At 40.3% G+C, this 25,791-nt stretch overlaps 1 protein-coding gene across 4 annotated transcripts in view; it reads right to left on the reverse strand.

Moving 5' to 3' along the window:
• Window positions 1-25,791, reverse strand: part of Pcsk5 (proprotein convertase subtilisin/kexin type 5) — a 412,773-nt gene that overhangs the window by 304,159 nt on the left and 82,823 nt on the right. For all 4 annotated transcript variants that reach the window (XM_021151578.2, XM_021151579.2, XM_029472674.1 and 1 more), the window contains exon 3: window positions 22,107-22,220. In XM_021151578.2, the coding sequence (XP_021007237.1) occupies window positions 22,107-22,220 (114 nt within the window). The remainder of the gene's footprint in view (window positions 1-22,106; window positions 22,221-25,791) is intronic.

A 25,791-nucleotide genomic window follows, 5' to 3' on the forward strand; every position in this document is an offset into this window, starting at 1 on the left:
AACACACATAAAGTAGAAGACTTCCAGGTCTGTGTTCATTCAGAGATAATGCACCTAATCCTCAAGGGACTGGAGGATCCAGGGCATATAGAGGTCAGGTGAAGTGGGTGTGGAGGTAGCCACATGCAGACGGGGTGAAGGCATGGAATATGTAGCAGTAAGAGGGTGGATGGGGCTGTGGTGAATGGAATATGTAGTGTAAAATATAAATGAAAAATAAAATTAAATTTAAAAAGAAATGTAAAGAAATAATATACCCAATGATAAATAAATAAACAAAGGAAGAAAGGAGAGACAGGGAGTGGGAGAAGGAAAGGGAGAGGGGTAGGGGCAGGCAGAGGGGAGACAGAGACAGAGAGAGAGAGAGGGAGAGGGAGAGGGAGAGGGAGAGGGAGAGGGAGAGGGAGAGAGATTACGAGCATTGTCCCAAATCTGATATGTGGGCACCTTTCAGGTTGTCACCTATAATCTTTTGATTCGTCCTAATCAGCTCTTTGTTTTTTTTTTTTTTTGTTATTTTTGCAGTTTTCTCCAGTTTGCACATAAAGAAAATAATCTCAGTATTTCCTAATATAGATTGGGCAAAGCAAAGTCCTGACTTTGGAGATATTGTGTCTATAGAATTAGCCAAAATTCAAAACACAAGTACCAAGAAGGTAAAAAGAAGAAAGCACAAGCCAACACAGGTAACAGAAGTCATGTTTCCACCTTCATGCCAAGGAATTTAGCAGTTTCTAACAAATCCTTACTAATTTTTGACCTTTGATTTCAAAATCCAACTGCTAGAATCTTATATTGAAAGCAGACCTCTAACAACAAAAATGTGATTCTACGATTGAAAAAGAAGAAGGAGTTCCACAAAGTGCTGCAAAGTGAGCTCCATTAATATAATAAGTGAAAAAAATGTGCTGGCTGGGTGGAGTGGGGAGGGGTGGGAAGGGGTGGGGAGGGGGTTGGCTTCGTGGTTAAGAACATGTCCTTTTTTCCCAGAGGACCTAAGTTTGGTTCTCAGCACTCATGTCAGAATGTAACATGAGATCAGATGCCTTCTTCTGAGTCTGGGAGCACTGCATTCTTGTGTACAAACTCACACACTGACGTATAAGTAATAAAATAATAATGAAAATACCATATATGCATTTTGAGCAATGTTTTAACCTACTTCTGTAAGTAAATTGCTAGATATAGAGAGGAAGAGGAAATTTTTATCAGAACACAAAGTAATTAACCAAATTATATGATCAAGGAAGGAAAAAAAGGAAAATAAACCTTTGAACCAGGTTGTCTGAATATACTGCTTCATAGAATATGTTCTAAAGACAAAAAGATATTTTGAGTTTTACTAATGTAAATTCTATCATTGCACTAAGATAGTAACTGTACAGTCAAGGTGTACATAAGAAGTTTATTTGTATAATTAACAGCTATGATTTGCATGGCAGGAGGAAGGAGCAAAACCATGAAATTAACAGAAAGTGGGAGAGTGTGTGACACTGGCCTAGAAGTAGGGGTCCCTCTCTGAACAGCAGATAAGTAAGTCCACTCATAGCTTCAGCATCAATAGAACCCAGCAGCAGACTGAACACACTGGGTTGGAGGACCACATCTGTACTGCACAGGTATAGACATTGCTCATTTGTGCCATTCACCTCTAAATGGTAAAGCAGTACAACTGTTCACACATAGTTGATATTGTATAAGAGTTATGAGTGATTCATAGATGGATACATCAGTGAGTGGGTGAAGGTCATACGCAAATACTTCCCACCCTGTGTTAGTTGGATTTTGCCAAGTTGACACAAGCTAGAGTCACCTGAAGAGAGGGGACCTCAGTGTAGAAAATGTCTGTATCAGATTGGCCTGTATGGGCTGATGGATGTGGACGCCCCAGCCCACTGTAGGAGGTACTCACTGTACAAACAAACTGAGCAAGCCATGGAGAATAAGCCAGTAATCTGTGTTCCTCCATGGTCTCTGCTTTGGATCAGGTATCCAGGTTCCCACCCAAGTTCCTTGGCTTCTCTCAGTGAGAGACATGATCTCCCAACATGTCTATCATGTATGAACCAAACAAACTCTTTCCTTCCTAAATCCCTTTTGGTCATGGTGTTTATAGACATCTAAGACACAGACTATTTTATGGAAGAGACTTTAAGATTCTAGGGACTTAGTTCTCTGTGACCTTTGGATGAACGATGAGACTGTTTTCTTATCTCTAATACTGTAATGGGTTTAGAATAAAGTATACCCTTTTCAGTGATGTCTACATCTTTATGTGCTAGTTCTCAACAAAAGCATCTACATGTTGGAGAAATAGCTCTCTCTAGGTCTGAAGCAGAAAGAATATAAAGTGCTGAAATACCATGATGGGATTTCTCCAGAGTATATAGGAGCCCACTTGAATGGTGACTGAGTCCTTAAACTATGATAATTTGTGAAGCACAAAAAAAGTAATGTCAGAAATGAGTCATTACATTTAAAAAGAATCTATGAATTCACATGGTATTTAGAAAAGAAGAAATGTAAAGATGGGACCCCAGAATTAGAAATCATCTTGCACATTGACAGAGTGATTCATGACAGGCATCATCATTAAATGAGATACCTTGGCAAAGGTTGGCAGAGAACAGAATATTTGCACATCTTAAAATACCACTTCTCAGATATTTCATTAATTATAAAGCAAACAAGGCCTTTATAGTGAAGAAATCTACCAAGAAGTGAGTATATTTAACATTGCCAAGTTGAGACTTCTGATCACGCCACCTGGCATGAAGAATTAAAGGGATATAATCTATCCTTGGTGGGATGTGTGCTCCAAATATTTAACTCTTCATCTAGCCTTAAATCATTAACAAACTTCAAAGTAACATTTATTCCACAAAAACCTGGTCAGCACAAGAACATCAGCATTAGAGGGTAGAGGCAAGATGGGTCTGAGCTTCAGGCAAGCTGGAGCCACAAAATGAGACCCTGTATCAAATGAAGAAACAAGCCAAAAACATGCACACAGACCTGAGAGACTGCGCTTCATCACTCTCAACCCTATTTCTGAAAGGCTCATTGGTATAGAGTTAAGGAGAGTGAACAAAGAGTGACAGCAGATGACCTCAGGCTCTGGATCAAAAGGGATCTTTTGATAATCAACAACAAACCACCAATTCATTAAAAATGGTACTATGGAAAATTGTGAAGATGGACAGAAAATCTGATAAAACATCAATTTGTACAAATAAGGACTGTAATTTTGATTGTTAAAGAATATTTTCTCGATTTTGTAATGTCTACTACATAGTTTTAGGATATAGATGGGAAAGAGAAAGACAGAGGAGACAGAGACAGAGAGACAGAGGAAGGAGAAAGGGAAGGAGAGAGAATGTATGTGTGTGTGAGTGTGTGTATCTGTTTTTATGATTGAGTATACATATACAGATACATACAAAGAAAGAAAAAATATTGGCTTTTGGTAAATCCAGGTGAATTCAATGTTTGTGTTCCCAATACTAGTCTTTCGACATGTCTATAGATTTCAAATTAATCACAATGTTGGAAGAGGTGAATCCATCACATATCCATTTAAAAACCTTTTTTTTTTCTAAAGGATATGTGTCACAGTGTAATAGGATTCATGTCAGAATGATGGAACATGAGATCGCTTAGAGAGAAGTTGTCATGTCTAGATTAGCAAGTCACATAGAAAACAAGCCAGTCTTGCTAATCAACACCAAACCTGGCCTGGATAAGCACCTCATCAGCCATATGTTCTAAAAAGCTAAGTATTCTTTGTTCTGGAATGTCCATGGAGATGTTTACCATGTCCACCAGATTTCTGTTGGAGCAGGATATCATGGTCCACTGTATATTCTCATATCATATTCTACACAACTATTCTAAATCAATTTGTCCCATAGCTGTCTAGCAAGGCCATTGAAACTAACCAGAAAACAAGGACAATATTTTTCCTTAACCTATCAAGCTTCTATTTTTTTTACATTAGATTTGACCTAGGAACTGCTGATAGAATGTATCCTACAACCATGATCAATAGCTTATTAAAAAATGAATCAGTAGCCAAAACAACTGAGCTCTGGAGACTCAAAATATCCTGTGGCTCAAGTGACTTCTGATCATTGGCAATTCAATTTCAATTAAAATAACACCATGTAAAACATCTTTGAAAAAAAAAACAAAACAATGAGATAGAGAAGAAAATACAGGCTGTTCAAATCCTTCTCTCTTAAATTCACAAAGCATATTAAGAAAATAAGTCAGAGAGGTCCTACATAAAGAAACCTGTAGACCCTTCAAATCAGTGCATCCCAAATTACTTGACTTCAGAAGTTCCTATTCGCAATCTTTATAAGTTAAGCTGAGTGTGGTGCTGTGCACCTATATTCAATCCCAGCAGTTGGGAGATAAGGGAGGATGGAAGATCCTGAGTTCAATGTGACCTTCAACTACACAGTGAGTTTAGTATCAGCCAGAATGACAGGAAAGCATGTCTCAAAAAAATTCCTTGCAGATAATATTCTAGAAGGATTTGTTTGCCGTAATTTTGTGTAAGTAGTTCATTTGCTGCAAAGAAATTTCCTTCATTGTTCTTGACTTCCATATGTCAAATACCTACACCAACACTAGAATTTGGGGGCCATGTGATCAAATCAAAGATGGCTTCATCAAAAGGCTCAGAAAGTTGGCTGGTCCCCAGTGTGCCTATGGTCAGCTCTGGGACAAAAACTTAAGTTTGTCTATTTGCCTCCAGCTAGCTGCCTCACTGCAGTCCAGGGAATTCAATTAATTGTTGAATGAATAAAATCATTACCAATTTACTTTTTTTCTTCCCGTGATTTCACAATTTGTTGCTTTCCTCCATTTTCCATCCTGCTACACATTAAATTAATGCCTTTATTGAACAGTCTGCAGTAACTCTTAGTTTTCCGTCCTGGGAGAACAGAACAAGCTCAGCGCTCATTAGTGTGCATGCCCAGTTCAAATGATTTGTCTGCTGCACACTCCCTTTCACGCTCCAGAATGGTCTGGTCTGATCGTTACCAAGCTCTTTAATCTTTCATTTTCTTAGACTAAGCTCTACAAATGGCAATGTTTCTTGTCCTGTTTTACTTCATCCTTCAATTAAAAAAAAAAAAAATGAAAGGCAAGTTTACCACACACTCTTCTAAAGTGGCACACTGAGGAACATGATTATAGGCTACTGTGCACAGGCCTAGAAGAATTAATTTCATTCCTTCAAAACAGAATGTATACTTCCAGGTTATCAGGTTACTGGAGCAGATGCTTTCACTGCCCACAATCCACTGCCAACACACAATGGAGCAGTACACGTCTCTGTAATGCCTTCTGACCACCAATGATACCACAGCGACCATCAAACACAGTGGCACACTGGAGACTCATACAGAATGACTGATACGGAGAAGATGCCTGGGCTTCATGAAAGCCATTTTTAAATGTTTTCAGAGAATACTGGGATTGATGGAAGAGCTCTTGCCTAGCACATGTGAGGCCCTAGGGTCTATTCCCTGTCCCAGAAGAGAGACAGAAATGTTTCCTGAGAGGATTGTATTTCCTCCTGCTGGGTGGTATGTCCAACTTCAGTGATAGCTGTTTCTTCTTCTAATTCTCCTCCTCCTCCTCTTCTACTTCTTCTTCTTCATCTATTTTATTTTGCCATGATTGGTTGTTGTCTCTTGGAAGCCTGTTCTTCTCTAATAAGGGATAGAAAGTCCAGAGGGGAAGAGAGGTGGGGAGAGACCGGGAGGAGTGAGAGGAGGTGAAATAAGGATATATCACATGAGAAAAGAATCCATTTTCAATAAAAGGAAAAAATAAATTGTTTGCTTTAATCACAGTACTTGTTATTCTAAGATGGTATTGTGTATATTTGGTGAGATAATCCTCCCGCACTGATTCTAGCATCACCAAGAATTGAATTTTCAGAAGGGGGGAAAAGAGATGTGGATGTAAAATTGATGTATAATTTGTAACAAATAGGAAATATCTGCACCAACTATGATATATTTTTTTGTTAATTGAAAAGTCCTAAAAACTAACTCAATAGCAACCATTCCAGTACATTATCGTAGTCTCTATGAGTTGACTTGTTGCTCAAGAATCAATGGGGATGAGCTTAGCTGTAACTCACAGCACTGGGAATATGGAACCTGAAGAGACCACCTCCTGAAGCCAAGCAGGAACCCCAGTAGAGCAATAGGAACACCAACCTACCCACAAAACTTTCAACCCAAAATTTATACTGTCTACCATAAATGCAGAGACAGGGGAGGGAGCAGAGACTGAGGGAATGGGCAATAATCAGCCCACCTTGAGACCCATCTCATGGGCAAGCACCAATTTCTGACACTATTAATGATACTCTGTTATGCTTGAAGATGGCAGTCTAGCAAGGCTGTTCTCTGAAAGGCTCCACCAAGCAGCTGACTTAGACGGATGCTGAGACCCACAGCTAAACAGTGGACAGAGCTTGGGGACTCCTATGGAAGAGCTGGGGGAAGGATTGCTGGCCCTAAAAGGGATAGGGACACCACAGGAAGTCCAACAGAGTTAGTTAACCAAGACCCATTGGGTTCTCAGACTCTGAACCACAAAACAAAGAGCATATATGGGCTGGACCTGGCTCCCAACCCTGCACATATGTAGCAGATGTTCAGCTTGGTCTTCTTGTGGGTCTTAAGCAACCAAAAGCTGTTGCCTGTCCCTGGGATATGTTCTTCTAGCTGGACTGTGTTGTTTGTCCTCAGTGGGAGAGGATATACCTAGCCCCATAGACTTGAAGTACCAGGGTGGGCGATACTCAGAGGGTGCCTTCACCTTCTCAGAAGAGAAGGGGACTGGGGGGGGGGCATATTGTAGGAGGAGTGACAAGGACAGAGAGTAGTTTTCGGGGTAAGAAGTGAATAAATAAAAATAATTTTATTTTAATAAAGGAACAAGAGACTGATGTTTCATCCCAGGCATGCAGGAACTATGCTAGTGAAGCAGGTAACAGCTTATATCATACCCAGATTAAAACAAACAAAATATAAATAACAATCAAGACAAGAAAGATCATGTAAAACACAGGATTCATATCAATAGGACTTGGAAGGCCACTGAATGGGTTCTCCCTGGGCAGAGGTGGGGGATTTACAACTTCAATAAGATAATTTAAATGTCTAATCTCATGAGTTAGTTTTTTCTTTTTAATGGAAAACAGTAGCCTTTAAGTGAAAGTTAAGAAAGTAAGTGCTTCATGAATATATGTTGATGTAATTGCTCTGTGTTGTAATGCTAAGTGTGGGCAACCAAAGGCTGGTTGCCCCAGAGATGAGAGAGTCTGCATGGAGACCCAAGAGACACTATGTGACTTTGCCCCCAAGTTATTTCTGATTGGTGAATAAAGATGCTATAGCCTATAGCTGAGCAGAATAGAATAGGTAGGGTTTAGGGTTTCTGGGCTTGGGGTTGTGGGAGAACCAGGAGGGGTAGAAGAGAGAAGGCTCCATGGGGTAAGAATCTTAAAATAATAGCCATATAGGTTGATTTTAAAAGCAGCCCAGATGAAACGTGGCAAATGATATAATGGGATTATTGGTTGGGAAATAGACATAATAGCATGGAGAATAGATATCTGCCCAGCTCTTGTGCTTATTAAGGCTTATTGTAAATAATAAAAGTTGTGTCTTTTATCCAGGAACTGAATGATCAAAGGCAGAGTAGAAGTCCCAGATTGAAATTAAATATTTTCTACAACAAATATAACTAAACATTTAGCATCAACTTAGCCTTTCTTGATTGTATATCAAATAAACCGATGGGCAGTTCCTCCTGAAACTGTAGAAATCACAGAAAGAAAAGAGCCCACTTGGTAATCCTTGAGGATGAGTAGGAATCCAGACTCTCTCTCATGGCAAAGACAAAGAGACAACCTTCCATGTGGGGGTACACATGGCCAGCTAGGCTGCAGCCTTCTCAACAGCACAACAGATTGAATTTTAGGCTTTCCATGACTTACTAAAATGTCAAGGTTCACTAAATATGAGAACCGATCCCCCAAAACACAACCTTCAAAAGCCATATCACAAGACTTTAAATAACCTAGAGTATTCATCTCAGGTTTTAAAGGAGAGAAAACAGAGAAGAAGCTAACAAATGAGGGAGATTTAAAGGTAACCACAGTGCCCAAGCTTCTGTGAGCCTCGATCAAACCAAAAGGAAACAGAAATGGAGGATCTAGAAACTGCATAAGGGATCAGGAAAGTGCACATCTGAACAGTAAAAAGAGATGATTAGGAAACTTTCTGTGAAAATGACACTGTAGCTTTATAATAAAAAGCAATGATTCTTATCTTATAGAAATACATCTTAGGACATTTAGTGTTAAAAGGAGGAATGGTATCAGCTTTAAGGTAACGGAAGTCAAGGGGTAATAAATGAAAGATTGGCCTTGAGTTGATATTATCAAAGTTGGTAATAGGGCCACTGGTATTCGTTATATTTGTCTTTTGGTTTCTGCTTTCAATTTTATATATAAAAAAATGTTCTATCATGTTCCTAGTATAAGCATGTAAAATAAGAATCAGATGTGAGTCCCCACCCCAGAATTTAAACCATGAGGCCTAAGTTTCTGATAAAACCTAAGGAAGTGTTTTTTCAACAGAATACCTTAGAACAGAAAGGACCATGTGAGTACAGTATATTTCTAACCAGTGAAAATATACAAGGTGGGACTGAGTATACACTGAGAGCTTGAATTAGGATTTAGGATCAATCTAATTTGGTGGCATGTTGACATTTTCAGTATTTTCTTAAAGCTTAAGCTGTTTTAAAATAGTCAATAACTGTAGGAGAGTCTAGTTTCCATTGCAGTGTGCTTGTGTATTATGCATGGATGCAAAACAGAAAGGGCTGAAGATCCAAAGAGCAGGCTCAGAAGAAAATCAGGAAATGGCATTGGGAACGTGTCACTGGGCCTGGTGACCAAGGCCTACAACTAGCTAGATGAAAGCTGATGTGGTGAGACCACAAAAATCAAGGTCTGCTTGGAACACTGTGAGTTCAACACCATCCTGGACAACTTCATGAGAACCTGTCACAAACTGAAAAACTAAAAGAAGACTGGGTACACAGTTTAGTGCTAGAGTTGTTGCCTAGCAGATGCAAGGCCCCAACTTCAATCCTCAGCCATACAAAACAACTAAAACAAGACATCATGTCAGGAGGAAAAAAGGCTAAAAATATATTTATGCTAACCTTGCTACCATGGACAGTCAAGGTGAAGTTCGTTTAGCTCAGTGACAGAGGACAATTTCTCAATCAAGTTTTCAAGGCATAAATTTAACTAAACATCCAGAACCATGCAGAGAGATCATTAAGACCACAATTCTAAACATTGCACATGCTATCCTTTCTGGGGCTTCACGTAGGCTAATTTTATATGCTTGGGTGAGAATTTCTATACTGGTAGTCTTTTCTATAAGGATCAAATTCATATCACTAGGAAGCCAAGAAACTGAATAAAACAAAGGTAACATTTCTTCTGAGTAATATTTAACATTTTTCCCATTAATATGGCATCAGTCACCATCCAGACTAATTGACCATTGCTTCAGCATAAAGAGGAAGAAATGTGCTCCATCAGACTTCCCTTTCTCTAATCAAGAAGAGAATAATCAGCGAATGCACTTTCCATTTTGTCCACATCGTCTGCCATCAAAAAAAAAAAAAAAAAAAAATGGCAGCTCTGCATTCGAAGCCCAATTTTGATTCTGATCCATGCAATTAAGTAATCAAGCCTTATTCCTGGAATTAGCAGCTTCTTTCTGCTTGTCTCCCTGTAGTCTGTTTTATGTGCTACGAAGCAGCTCCCTCACTTGCACCCCTCCAGATTGGCTACCTTCCCTAGCGTAGAATCCCATCCCGGGCAGGGCTGGCCCCCCAAGTACTTTTTACATTGTCAAACTGACAATTCAGACTGACATGAAGGTAACTATTACTTTCTCTTCCTCCAAGCAACTTAGGTGCTATTCCCTTCTTTGTGAAAGAAATCACCGGATTTCTTTCCCTCCATTAATGTTCTAACCAAGTTCACTGTCAACAAAATCAAGGGAAAGCAGCAGCATAGAGATTGTCTTGTAGAATTTTAGAATTTGAATTCCCAACATGGAGCATTAGAAACTATTTTGTTTTAGAAGTAACCAAGATTAGTTCTATGACTATGGAATAAGTTGAAATCTGGGAGACCAATTCTATTTTCTCTTTGGTCCAAGGATACATATTGAGCTAATGACACTAGCTGCTAGCAGAGAGAGGTTACAATAAATTCTAAATGGCCTGGGTCACTGCACCTGACCCTAATCATAGGTGAAACCAGATTGAGAAATGAGGAATTCAGAGAGACTGTTTGATAAGAGGAGTTTAATCAGCATGTTCAAGACATGACACAGATTAAGGAAGCTCAAGGGTCAATCCTATCTGCTTTCCAACAGGAAATAAGTTACTAATTAAAGAAAAGTCTTGAAAAATGATTAAAAATGTCATTTTCCCCCTCTTAACATAACGGTTTGTCACCATGGTTGAGAAGTCTCATGGGTGGGCTACCTGGATACTTTTCACTCTTAGACAACAAAACTGACAAGACAAATTGCTATTGTAAAATGAATTAGATCCCTCAAAATGTTCATAGAAGGCTGTGGAAATTCACATTAGCAGAAAAATGGATGCTAGTAGAAGTGCCACCCTGCCCACCATATGCGTCACTACTTGTTGACCCCTCAGGAAGGACTTCTATTGGCTAGCCATAGGTTTATCTAACATTCTTAAGATACCTGCATACTCATCACGTGGGACAATGAAATGCATACTGACATTATCATCTCAAGGTGATTGACAAGTGTCAACTAAGGTTCTATTGTGTATTCTCAATGCAGCAGCTTTCATGCATTAAGGAAAATGATTAAAATTATTCAAACCTATACCCACAAGATTACTCCCTAGGGCAACGTGGCCATCTTGTTTCATATAAAATCATAAAATCATAAAATTGCAAGTGCTATGGAAAAATGCCTGGAAGTGCTTGCTGACAGGAAGCAAGCTGTCACTTGAGAGGCTCTGCCAGAGCCTGACAAATACAGAGGCGGATGCTCACAGCCAATCATTGGACTGAGCTCAGGGTCCCCAGTGGAGGAGTTAGAGAAGGGACTGAAGGAGCTGAGTGGGTTTGCAGCCCCATGGAGGAAGCAACAGTGTCAACTGGCCAGACCTCTGGAGCTCCCAGGGACTGGACCACATACCTAACCAAAGAGTACACATGGAGGGACCCATGGCTCTGGCCACATACGTGGCAGAAGATGGTCTTGTTGGACATCAGTGAGAGGAGCCGCCCTTGGGCTTGAGGGGTTTCAATGCCCCAGTGTAGGGGAATGCCAGAGCAGGAAGGGTGGAGTGGGTGGGGGAGCACCCTCATAGAGGCAGGCGGAGGGAGGATAGGATAGGAGGTTTCTAGAGGGGAAACCTGGAAAGAGGATAACATTTGAAATGTAAATAAAGAAAATATCTAAAAAAAGGAAAATGAATGAACAGCTGGATGGATTCACAAATAAGTGGGACTCAACAGGCACGATGTCAAATAGGATTTCCATCTAGAGTACATGTGGACACTTATGGAGACACAGGTTTGCTTTGTCTTGCAATGATAACAAATAAATGTTTTACTTTGTGTAATTTTATTGACCCCATAAGCAAGAGTTGAGTGCTATTTTTTCTAATTCAGTCTTACATATGGTTGATCCCTATATATTCTTTGCCCAGCATTTGAGAATCTTGAAGACTCAACCTCTTCAAGACCATTTTAAGAATTTTCAACATACTCTAGCAGGGTTAGGATTTGATAAACCATGGAACATTATTATTAATGCATTTGAGAAAAGAGATAATGTAATGGAAAGACATGTCAGAAAAACATTCTGAAAGCACTTGACTCCACCAGGTGAAGCATCCATTGCTAGGAAGGGCAAGATGAAAGAATGGCATGTGTAAATCGGAATGTGCTGGTTGCAATAGTTGGTATTGACATATGAAGATATTAACAGAGTGGGTCATAATTTAGATCACAGATCTAAACTAAAGCATCTTCAGTGACTAGAGGCAGGGAATAATAGTCATTCCAAGCCCACAGTCCAAATAGTACAAACCTCAGAAAGACAACCGTAAATTCAAAAATCAAATAAACACAAACAAAGAAACAAACAAACAGACTGCACTTTTGAGTAAAATGACAAGGATATAACTTATTTAAAAATATAAGGAACTCAAGAAGGTGGACTCCAGAAAGTCAAATAACCCCATTAAAAAATGGGGCTCAGAATTGAACAAAGAATTCTCACCTGAAGAATACCAAATGGCAGAGAAGCACCTGAAAAAATGTTCAACATCCTTAATCATCAGGGAAATGCAAATCAAAACAACCCTGAGATTCCACCTCACACCAGTCAGAATGGCTAAGATCAAAAATTCAGGTGACAGCAGATGCTGGCAGGGATGTGGAGAAAGAGGAACACTCCTCCATTGTTGGTGGGATTGCAAGCTTGTACAACCACTCTGGAAATCAGTCTGGCGGTTCCTCAGAAAATTGGACATAGTACTACCGGAGGATCCAGCAATACCTCTTCTGGGCATATATTCAGAAGATGTCCCAACCGGTAAGAAGGACACATGCTCCACTATGTTTATAGCAGCCCTATTTATAATAGCCAGAAGCTGGAAAGAACCCAGATGTCCCTCAACAGAGGAATGGATACAGAAATTATGGTACATTTACACAATGGAGTACTACTCAGCTATTAAAAAGAATGAATTTATGAAATTCCTAGCCAAATGGATGGACCTGGAGGGCATCATCTTGAGTGAGGTAACACAATCACAAAGGAACTCACACAATATGTATTCACTGATAAGTGGATATTAGCCCAAAACTTAGGATACCCAAGATATAAGATACAATTTGCTAAATGCATGAAACTCAAGAAGAATGAAGACCAAAATGTGGACACTGTGCCCCTTCTTAGAATTGGGAACAAAACACCCAGGGAAGGAGTTACAGAGACAAAGTTCGGAGCTGTGATGAAAGGATGGACCATCTAGAGACTGCCGTATCCAGGGATCCATCCCATAATCAGCTTCTAAACGCTGACACCATTGCATACACTAGCAAGATTTTGCTGAAAGGACCCAAATATAGCTGTCTCTTGTGAGACGATGCAGGGGCCTAGCAAACACAGGAGTGGATGCTCACAGTCAGCTACTGGATGGATCACAGGGCTCCCAATGGAGAAGCTAGAGAAAGTACCCAAGGAGCTAAAGGGATCTGCAACCCTATTGTTGGAACAACATGATGTACTAACCAGAACCCCGGAGCTCTTGACTCTAGCTGCATATGTATCGAAAGATGGCCTAGTCGGCCATCAATGGAAAGAGAGGCCCATTGGACTTGCAAACTTTATATGCCCCAGTACAGGGGAATGCCAGGGCCAAAAGAATGGGAATGGGTGGGTAGGGAAGTGGGGGGCGGTATGGGGGACTTTTGGGATAGCATTGGAAATGTAATTGAGGAAAATATGTAATAAAAAAAAAAAAGAAAAAGAAAAAGAAACAAGTCTTTGTCTTAAGAAAATTCCAATTGCTTGACTTCATTTTCTTAATTTTCTTTTGTATTAAAAAATTAAAAACGAAAAAAAAATAAAAATAAAAATACAAGCTTTAAAAATATTCACTTTTAAAACTGTAAGTTTAGAGAAGTTACTAGAAATTAAAGATGCAGTACAATGAAAACATTAGTACAAATAATTTAATTGTTCATGCTTTGTTGAGCTGACCTGTCTGCCTGCTTGCTTGCTTGCTTGCTTGCTTGCTTCCTTCCTTCCTTCCTTCCTTCCTCTATTCCTTTCTAATAGGGCCACTTACCAGGAGTGGCCTAAGGTAATGAGGATTCCATAATGATCTTCTTCTTCTTCTTCTTCTTCTTCTTCTTCTTCTTCTTCTTCTTCTTCTTCTTCTTCTTCTTCTTCTTCTTCTTCTTCTTCTTCTCCTTCTTCTTCTTTTCCTCACTTTATGGACTATACCTGAGCATAACTGTACTTATTAATGCTCACACAGATCTGTAATGTTTTAATTGTGTTAAAGTAGACCAAGAGAGACATGCATAGTGACTTGACCTAAGCAATAAGAGATCTGGCTTCTATAAGAAGGATGGCAAGTCAGCAAGGCTGGAATTAACCAGGAGAATTGGTGTGGGAGCAGCATCCAAGCAGAGGACCTGTGGGGAGATGGAACTCAGGACAAATGAAGTCTGCATGTGAATGGCAGTGAGGTAGCAGACAGTGAAGGCCATACAAACAAGAGCTTGTACTTGGTTCTTCTTGCCACAGAATGTTAAGGGAAAGTGAGGTGCTCACATCCATTGGCTGGTTTAGAGTTTTAATGATCAATCTTGACTGTGACACAGAACAGAGAATATAGAGCTTGGGAAGCAGATCCTTAGCTATTGCAAGACCCTTAATTAGGAGCCAGGAATAGTTTAGATTAAAGCAGAAGGGGTGGGGAAGGAGAACTGACACTGAAAGGGCAGAATGGCTTGGACTAGCTGGAGTGAACTAAGATGTTCTATCAGCTCAAAAAGAAGAGTTAGATGAGGAATCCAGAGGGTGTGTGGTCATGCACTTGGTTTAGGGAAAAATACTGTTTAACACAGCGGGCCTGAGACTGGAGTTCATTAAAAGGTATCCTGCAAGGTTGCCCACCGCTGGTATCTAGGGCCTTGGATATTGATAGTGTTCTCCTTATTCCCTGATAAGAACTGCTTACAGCACTTAAAGCCTTTGGGTACTGGGTGTGTCTGAACACCTGCTTTCCTTCTGAGTGCTGGGACTTTGGAACACAGAAAGCACAGGGGCCTATGTGATCCACCCACCCCCACCAGCAATTTGAAGCTTTCAGACACCATGCCCCATGTGTTACTCCGTTCTGGGAGAATGAAGTACTTTCCTGGCACCTCACTAAGGGAAATCTCTTGGAAGCTTGAGCCTGGTTTCTTCTGGACTTTGCCCCATGGGACTTTTCCATCTGCTGATTTTGCTTGGTGTTCTCTCACTGACGTTAACCATAGCTGTGAGTGTGACTGCACTCTGAGTCATGTGAGCCCTCCTAGGGATTTACAGAACTTGTGGGTGGTCTTGGGAACCTCCTACTAAGCTTCAGTAATAATATTATGATAATATGGAAGACAGAAGTCAGAAGCTCATGGGTTAGCTCTTGGCTGGAGATCAAGACATGGGCCTATCAGTGATATGCATTCTCCCCAGACTCAATGTCCAGTACATCATGATATGGAGAACTGGAATGAATTCAATTAGGCACAAACTTAAGAAACTATTAATGTAGGTTACTTTTCCCTGGTTGTACTGACAGGGAGGGTAACATGCTTTGAGAGTTCCTAGACTTAGTTAGTGGTATAAACTAGTGCAGCAACACCAGGTATCAAGTTAGTGGCTCTACCAGCAGTCCTGCTAAGCTGGAGTGTACCTTTCACAGATGACTCTTGCTTGCCTGAGAACATGCCACATGCTTGCAACTTTCCACCATGTTGCATTTTCAATTAAAACAGCTAAATGAGGGGTCTTAAATGGATGATTTCCAAGCTGCTGGGATAATAACGCCACAAACTCCACCAGATTTTATTAGAGTCAAATAACAGTATAAACCAGTAGGAAAATGTGTGCCAACCACAGAAACAGCAATGCCTCAAACCGAACACTATGCAGTTGGCTGAGAAAGAACCATGTGGCTTCAAATCATTTTTAGCAATTACTATGCTAGCTAGTTCATTGTTTTTGGCAGATATGCCCTCCATAATGACAGAACTCAGCTAATTTTCACTTTGCTGATCGGCAAATATGATTCTGGAAAAACCACCCAGAGAGCTTTCATGAAATCTGAGGCAGTGCATCAAAGACATGAGTCCATTTGTTACTATCAGTCTTCAAAGGACAGACACTAAACATGCCACCCAATATGCATCCCAGGAAGTTCTCAGATGCTGATCCCAACCACCAGTGTCAGAAACAAAAAGCAAAACATTCAGGCCATTTCTTTCTTTCTTTCTTTCTTTCTTTCTTTCTTTCTTTCTTTCTTTCTTTCTTTCTTTTTTTTTCTCTTTCTCCACAAGTTTTACTTTTAATTAACACACCAAAACTTAAAAATGTATGGGCGACCACATGCTATCCCAACGTGTCTTCAAACATTTATCATCTATCTGTGACAGAAATACTCCACATCCTTTCTTTCAGCCTCTCAGAACGACCAATGTGTCATCCTTGCTACAATCAGGGGTTTCTGTCTCAGAATACATAACTGCTTTCTCCTACCTAACTCTAACTTAGCATCCATTGATCGACCCTTTCCTTCCCTTTATCTTTACTTCTTAGAATTGAATTTGCCTTTCCCTGGGTAGAAAAGAATATGTTTTCAAAGTTATTTACTATGAGATTCTCCAAAAGCATCACTGACTCTTAATTATTATGCAAAAAATGAGCATGTAGTGTCTTGTCAATTTCCTGTGGTGATTAATATTTAAATGACTAAAAGAAACCTACACTTCTACTCAAGTTTAATTTCTAAGTTGTGTCCTTCATATCTACCAAGAGGCGAACTGTTGAATTACAGTAGGAATATGTCTTTTAGGGTGATTACAAAAGCTGTCAACTGGATAATCCCTCCCACAAAGAGAAACATCACACCAAAGGAGAATCCCACAATGCATTAAATTTATCCTGAATGATGTCCCTGAAGGAATGAAGGGATGCTAATTAGGATAGGGGGCTTCAGCTAGGTTCTGTAAGCTTATATATGTGTGGAAACAAATACTCTGTTGAACTCTCTGGTCTATGAAGCTGGTGCTTCCGGATGTTTGATGAAGAGTTGCCTTAACCTTACAGTCTTGACGGTCAAACCAAACTTCCTTCATAGTGTTAAAATTGTCCACTACCTCAGCCAGATAAGTTAAAACCAATTCTACTACATGGGTCTGAATCTCCATGGCTTTTCTACCAGGTAAGTTTTGTCTTTGGAGCATCTTGGGAGGATAGTTTAGCAAGGTTAACATGAAGAGATATTTTCATTGGACTTGAAATTGAACTGATTGAAAATATCCCTTGCTTAGCTATCTTCTAATTGAAACTGCTGTGAGAAAAAGCAAATGTAAGCTGACCCGGTATGCTTTAAAATACTTATTCCGTCTGATAACTGGGATACAAATAAGCTATGCTCTTACAACCTTGTATTCAAGATAAGGCTGCACAGGTGGTTGTTCACAGAGACTTCTGGACAACAGCATCTCGTCAGCAGAGAACTTATAAGGAATGTAATGTCTCAGACAATGCTGTGGGGAAAGGATTGGCAATAATCAGTCTCAAACCCTCCAGGTGACTCCACTGACAGTTTATGAACTACAGATGCAGAGAGAGGCTGGATCCCTAGTGCTGCAGGTGCAGAGATTGGCTGAAACACCGAGCTCTGTCCCTGCTCAGTAGGTGACCTTCAGCAACTTACTTAACTTTTATAGGTTTTAATATCCTCATCCATAAAGTAGCTATGATAATAATGCCTAACTCACTGTAACACTGGCGATAATCTACTACATTAGAGAGTTAGCAAAAGACTTGGTGTAACGTGGGGAAATCATTAAATGCAGGCAATTATTTTCTCTGCTACAGAGTGATAACAAGTTTGCTCATTCATATATGCAATTTGTATTTATTCAGCATTTGCCACACATTCCCATTAGAACAACCCCACTGCCCAAGGTCCACTCCATTCTAAAATAGAGGGTATAGTTGCCTGATGGTGGGGTCAAGACTCTCAAAGAATCAAATCTGCAAACAAAACTATAGCCACTGCCTGAGGACCAGTGGCTCCATGTCTGTAAGTGACTGTCCGGAAGATCTGGCAGAAAAGCCACTTACCCTCAAGCCCTGTTATGTCCAGAAGAAAGGCAGAAGTTGATGCAACAGGCAAAGGGTGGTAATTCTATTACTGATACTTCTGATTCCTGAATGTGGACCTGAACAGGGTCTGTTAAGGTAGAGGAGAAATTTTACAACCGTATGTCCACCACCAACACTCCAAACGCATGCTTCTGGATACAGGGAGGCTAAGCCGCAAAGCTAGACAGTGGTTTTGTACACCATTTTCCAAGGCAGGAAAGAACTAGGGCAAAGCTTTTAAATAAATTAAAAGAAACATTCTGCCTTTTATCTCTACTCTGTTGTGGCCAATATGAAATGACAAGATTGGTCTCAGACCACTGTTCTGGAGGCAGGAGTCAATGGAGACTCACCAAGTAGCCAGCAGACACTACAGCATGGGATGGTGCTTGGAAAAGAAAGAAATGCATCTGCGCTTTAGCTAGACCGCTAATATGTCATCAGGAGTGACAGGAAGATTGCACACTAGCCATAGGCTCTAAAAGCCTTATTAAAGCAACAAATAAAATGATCCTGGTAGGGAAAGAAAAAGCAGCACATATGAAGACACATAGGTGTGAATACATTATCTATGCTGAGTTAAGTTAATTTTGTGACTGAGAAGCCAAAGCACAATAATTATGATGTAACACGGGTACCGGGCACTGTGTAATGCTTCTTGCCCAAACTTTCATTGAACCTTGGCAGTCATCTCTGTAGGCCCAGTAATCAGTCTTGTCTCCTCTACTGTGCGCACCTGAGAGGCAGTCCTCTGCAGCACAGAGCTGGGGCTGACTCTTCTCACTAATGAAATGAAATGAAACACTGAGAAATGAAAGAGAAAACTCTCTAAGGCTTTCAGGGTTAGATGTAACATCACAACCACTTGATTACTTGCCTGGGGGAAGCTAGAACAATACCAAGTGACACCCAATCAGGTTTATGGTGTGGCCACTCTGGAGAGGAACCAATTGTCACCAGGAATCTCAGTAAACACTTGGAGAGCAGAATTGTCCTCTCTTGTGCAATCTTTTGGGTCTTCAACGGAAACCCCAGACATTGCAGAAGATGGCACAGCCACTTCCAATCAGCTCTGTACAGATTTCTGCCCAGAGGAACCAATAAGATAATAGTCGCTATGAAGACAGCTCTGGGGCTCCTGTCATACAGCAATAGATGAATCACATGGGTGAGCAAGGCCGAGTCACATGAGAATTTAGAGGAGAGTTTATGGAACTCAAGCACAAGCATAATAAGGGAAGCCATGGGGGGGGGTGTTGAATAGCTTTACAGATTTAAGAGTCCTGACTCTCATTTGGTCACAAAATACCCAAAAGATAATCTTAGGTCTACAATCTGCCTCCTGTCCTTTTCTTTATGGGAGCAGTAGTAACTTAATAAGAATCTTTGAAGTATTCTAGCACTATGTTTATCCTGAATGGCATTTGTGGCTCTGTCTTGATTTTTCAGCCACTACTCTGTGAAGATATTAGAAGTTCATGATGGGCAGGATTAGCGTCTCTCCCAGCATCTCTCATAGCACAGAGGTGGGGGTAGGATTCTTTGCTCATTGATAGGCTATGCATCAGCCTACCAGCATGGCATCTCAATTCTACCAGGCTGAGTGAGCTTGGACCTGAACCTTTGATTCTTCATTCTTATATAGCACAGCTCATGTTAATACAGATGTATATTCAAAAACAGAAAAATGCTCACAGGGTGCTTAGTCCATTGCTTAGAACACAGTAGCATTCAGCAAGTGTGACCTAGCAGAATCATTACCAAGTATATGCATTTTAAAGGACCCCAGCAAACCTCTTCTCTCAACCTTTCTCATGAGAGGCTGAGAAAACCCAGTGGAAAACAAGGAGCTCTTCTGGAAAAAGGACTGGCAGCCTTCAGTCAGCAAATAAGCTTTGGTCAAAAAGGAGGCAATTTGCCAGTGATGTCTTATAAGGTAAAGTTGTTACCAAACCTGACAGCCCAACCCAAGTCACAACTCCCAAACCCATATGACAGAAGAAAACAACCTGACTTCTATGAGTTGCCTTTGATTTCCTTGTTGTTAAGTGTAAACACACACACACAGAGAGAGAGAGAGAGAGAGAGAGAGAGAGAGAGAGAGAGAGAGAGAGAGAGAGAGAAGGCAGATGGAGGCAGAGAGACAGAATTAATAAATGTAAAATAAAATCAAAAGTATCAGTAACACAAAGGCAGGAATTCCATGATGCTGAAGTGGTAGCTCTCATCTTCCCCAGTGCTCATTCTCTCTCACTAGTACAGTGAGAAGAAGAGGGAGTGTGGTGTCCTACTCTTATCCAGGGAGGCAAGCAAAGGAAGTGTGTCTTTCCTGGGAGAAGAAGTGTGACAAGGCGAAGACAATCCCCTCACCTGGCTTTATAAACACTCAGTCATATGGAGGCACTTTACCCTTTCCACCTCGTTTCTAAAGTTCTTAAATCCACTCCAGTGTTATCAGAACAGACAAAGCCCCATAACTCCTGCGAACACTCATTCTGACATCCCTCCTCTGTGGTTCATCCCTTCTCTCTCAGAGCTAGCAAGCTGCCATGTGTCTCTGTCCCCTCAGATGACCCTGGTAAAATCACTACCTGATTCCTGGTCCCTTTGATGTTCACATGGAGGGCGGGGTTCCTTTCTTTTCTCTTTAAACATAACAGAGCTCTCATGTAAGATTCTGCTGGGATTCTAAATATTTCTACAACCTTCCATCTCTAGATAAGTCCAAAAAAATGAGTGTTGGGAGCCATACCAGTCAGATTTCTCCACCTCCAAATAAGCATTGAATCTCCAGCACTGCAACAGCCAGAGTTCTTACAGGGATACAAATCAAGATCCAAGTGTAGTTAGTGTCTTCCCTTAGCTAACCCGCAATACAACTGAACAATTTTATCATCAACATTAAAGGCCAGAGTGCAAAATGGCTGAAGGGTCCCACAATTGTGGTGGTTTGAATGATAGATAATCCCCATAGGCTTGTGTATTTGAACACTAGGTTCCAGTTGGTGGCGCTGTTTGGGGTATGTTATGGGTCCTTTAGGAGCTACAGCCTTGCTAAAGGGAGTGTGCCACTGGGAGACATTTTAAAGCTTAGTTTCATTCACCCTCTGCTTCCCATTTCAGACTGATACATGATCTCTGTGCTTCCTGCACCTGCCGCAATGTTTGTTGCGAAGCCTGTCTGCCATTTTGGGCTTTCCCCCTGGAACTGTAACCTGAAATCAACTTTCTTCCATAAGACACGTTTCCTCATGGTGTTTTATGACAACAACAGAGGAGTAGCTGATATGAGCAACAGGGGTGAAGGGCCCAAAACACAGGAAGCCAAAATCTTGATGCCAGAAGAGAAAATGGGGCAAGCATCTAGAGGAGGCTGTCCTGGGTGTAACATCTGTAGTACAGAGTACTGACCCAGAGGGCAGAAGAGCAAGGTGCTCAGCAGCCAGCAGGAATGAAAGGCCAGGATCCAGGAAAACATGTGAAAAGCATGTGAAATCCTGTGGCTGTGTGTCTTTTTATCAGATGGAGACGTGTGGAGACGAGACAGGGATTATAAAATGTAGTGCAGTGGAAAACACCCTGGCAACACTTAGCAATAAAAATGTTCAAGAAAGAGAAACAGCGACAAGAGAAAAAAAAGGGCTTTTTACAGCTTATAGAGCAAAGTGGTGACATATGGATTCATGATGGAGAATGAGTAATGTGTTGCAAGTCATGTTTCAGTAATCACGAAGCAGAAACTCTAACACTAAAGAGGTACATGTCCCAAGAAGGCAAGGTCAAGTGCACTAGCACCTTGCTCAGCGAGTTGCCCATACTGACATGCTTGTACTTAAACTGGCTTCCTTTAATGGGTCAAACATTTCCCAACACACATTAGGTGACAAGTCAGGTGACACTTGCTGGCAGAGTAATTTCAATGATGTGCAAGTCTTAGTGTCATCATGAACTCAGGGCACAGAGTTTAGCAGAGGTGAACACAATGGCAAAAAAGGTCTTCATACACCACAGAACTGGACAACATGGCTATAGTCAGCCTTCCTCCGCACTTACCATGTACCACATACTTGGCCACTTGGGATCATTGAAGTAGGTTGACTGGGCATGGCTGAGGTCATAATCCCTCTTGGTTCTTTTTTTCACCACTTGCTGTTGGATCCACTCCACCTTCCGAGAAGAGAGACATCTGGTGAGTGCTAAGCCTCTGTCACAGTTCACATAACAGAAATGGCAGGCCAAAGCATTTCCCGTTTTCTGTCAATGCTGTGTAAGTCAAACTTTATCGTGACAATTAAAATCTCCAAGTTCATGTGACTCTCTGGAAAGCCAGTTCTCTTTTATTTCAATACAAGCAGACATTTTAGTCTTTTATAGACCAATAATTTATCTCAACACCAAGCCCATTTTTAAGCCTTTATTTTTTTTTTTCGAAAACATGTCACTCACATTTTCTTCTAAAGTGACAGGGATAATTTTTAGGCTGTTTTTCCATTCATTGTAAAAGTTGGCAAGCTTTTTCTGTAGAGGTTCAATACTAAATATTTCAGTCTTTGTGAGTGCATACCCGATATAGCTGTTCATTCTGCTCTTGTAGTAGTATACTGGAATGATACAGTGCTGTTGAAGTAAATCGTCATAAAGAAAACAGACTGGATTTGACCCATGTGCCTCTTCCCTTTACTATGAACATATTCTTAAGTATTTTGGCATCAGTTTTTTTGGGGGCGTGGGGGTGTTGTTTGTTCATTCATTTGTCTTTTCGAGACAGCATCTCACTGTGTAGCTCTGGCTGGCCTTAAACTTGCCAGGGCCAGCCTAGAACTTGAAACAGTCTTGCCTCTGCTACCTAAATGCTGTGACGACAGGTATACACCACTGCAGCTGACTAGATCTACATGGATTTTTAAAAACACAGGATGGTGGAGGAACACTACTAGGTAGACCAAAAAATGCATGCCCGACTCTTATCTCTGGCACAGACTACAGAATTGGTTTCTTGAGCTATGGGCACCCTGCCAGCTCTAGACTTCAAAACCGCAACATTCCAGAAAAGCCCTAACATTTAACCACAACCTTTGCTTCAACCATGAGTTTAACACAGCATTTGAAATCTCGTGGCAGAGCTCTTATATAAGGATATTTTTAAAAAACACACTATTATGGCAAAAAAGAAAAAAGGAGGGGGCATCTCAAATGCAGGATTAGCACTGATGTCATTCTTCAACTTGAGGAGGAATGCTCCTTTGACAGCTAACTTTGTCACAATATTTTGAAATTTCCTATCTAGCCATTTATCTTTGTTTTCACAAAGTCAAAATTGGAGTAGGGACATCATGTAGCTCAGGGCTATAATCCCTTATCTGCCCACACAAAGATTCACCATCTCTTGACTAAAGAATTGAGAAAGGACACAAAGGTGCCTTTCTCAATCAAAATGGAGAAACCAGAATGGACATGTGTATAGATCACCTATTTACATGAACTATTTAACTTCTTGGTTCTAAACCATCTTTCTAAGGAATGAAGTCCTCTATGTTATTCATTCAATAAATATTAAGTGGCAGTTGCTATTCTGGGAATATGAAGAGGAGTGAGATGGATGTGAAGTTTTGAAAGACATTTTTTGTCAGAGAAATTTACCAAGTATTTTATTATTCTTAGATGCATAAAAATATAATTATCTCGACACAGGATTCTCAACACAGGCACACTTATGACAAGTTTGACTGTGCAACTTATATTTGCAAACTAAATCTAAAATTACTATTTATGTATCCCATTTGAACAAGGTTAAGCAGGCTCATATCTAAATGCTAATCCAAAGAAGGCTTCAGATCCATTTAAGTAAAACTTTTCAAAAGTAAAACCTTCATCGATTCTGAAGGGCCAAGATGTATGTGCAAATATTACAGAATGTCATATACCTGCTAGTCACTAAGATATTAGTGACTAAGATATTAGTCACTAGAAATTAGGAGAATTTACTGGGGTGAAGCAGATAGTGTTGCCCCTTGTAAATGCATGCTTGTTTCCTGGTATGTGTACCCAAGTAAGACAGATGGGTTTGTAGGAGAGAGAAAACTAAATGGTAGTCATTTTCCTAGATGAACTGAGGTACTAAAACAGAACAAAATATCTTAAAAAACAGCATCCCTTCTGGAAATTTACGAAACAAAAATGTTAGTTACATGGTGGACTAGCTTAGACAGTGACACTGCAGCCCAGCAACTGTGTTTGACTCTAAGTCAGTCTACCTGACCACGGGGCTGCTATATTCAAAAAGAGGCCCTGTGGGGTATGTATGTGCATGTAGCATCAGATTCCAAGTAATTTGCCTTGCTGCTTTATGAGCACAAGCCTTTGGCTAGAGAACAAGAAAAGCACCTCTTAGATCCCAAATTCTCTATGACTGAAATGTCCATACTTAACTATTTTCTACCCATCCATCCATCCATCCATCCACCCATCCACCCATCTATCCATCCATCCATCCATCCATCCATCTGTCCGTCCATCCCTCAATGGCTGTCCTTAAGTTCTCTAAGGAAAACTCAGAGGCATTACATTATATACATTTTTATCTCTTGTCATGAAGCTTACTGCAAACAGAAAACACATATTTTCATCCAACTCTGCACAACCCATAAGAGAATAACATCCTTTCTCTCCACACACTTCACTTCAGTCCCATTACAAAGTGCAGTGGATTCAGGACATCTCCACCCTCACTCAGACCTCCTCTCCCTCTGCAGGCTGAGTGGACACTGAAGTTTCACTGCCTAGCATCTCCATCTTCTGCTCCTACTTGACAAGCAAACACCCATTAACTGATGACTATGAGATGTCTACCCTACCCCATAAGCACAGCTAAAGTTGTATATTAATTTCAAAATATGCCAACGTATTGCTCCTATTCATGGGGTAGTTTATCACCAACAGAAGTCAGAAGTTTTATAAAGGGAAAATATATTATAAACCATTGCTTAAATGCAAATGGGAAACAAAGGATAGTATCAGTTTTAAAATGTATCCCAACAGTAAGGAGGATATAAATTCTTTAGGTAATAAAATATAGTGGAGCTAATGACTAAAACAGGCACATCAATGATTAAAACAGGAAGGAAAGAAACTGACCTCCAATCTATAATAAGACAGCACAAACTAAAGGTGCTATGCCAAATTATAGGGGAAAAGCAGAGCACTCAGCAAATGAGTGTGTTTGAACAGCAATGAACATATAATGTTCATGGTTCATCTAATATCAGAATCAACTGTAAATGAATTAGCTGTTTAAATGTAAGATATAAAAAAGTTAAGCACAGTAACTAAATATTTCTAGATCGGTCAGCTTTGCCTTATAATAGCCTACGTCAAGTAATTCATTGTGATGACACAGTGACATATGACAACAAAATCCACCTAAGACTGAACTGTGAAGTCACCCTTCCAAATACAATGTAAAGACTGATAAGATACTACTAGTACTGTAAGTACAGCTAAGAGTGGTGATCATATAACGCATGGGTGGATGCAATGTTATACGGTTCTATGAATGGCTACTCCAATATCTACAGGAATGGCAATGAGAAATTTTACTGTGTATTTATACACATAAATATGCATAGTTACATACTGAAATAACAAATGAAAACTGTACATACAAGTGAAGACACAGTAAAAACCTATGCATACAGTAACACATATAATGGAGGTTGTGAGTAATCTGTTACATTAGCCA

The sequence above is a fragment of the Mus caroli genome, chromosome 19 (assembly GCF_900094665.2).
Source record: "Mus caroli chromosome 19, CAROLI_EIJ_v1.1, whole genome shotgun sequence".
Classification (NCBI taxonomy): Eukaryota; Metazoa; Chordata; class Mammalia; order Rodentia; family Muridae; genus Mus; species Mus caroli.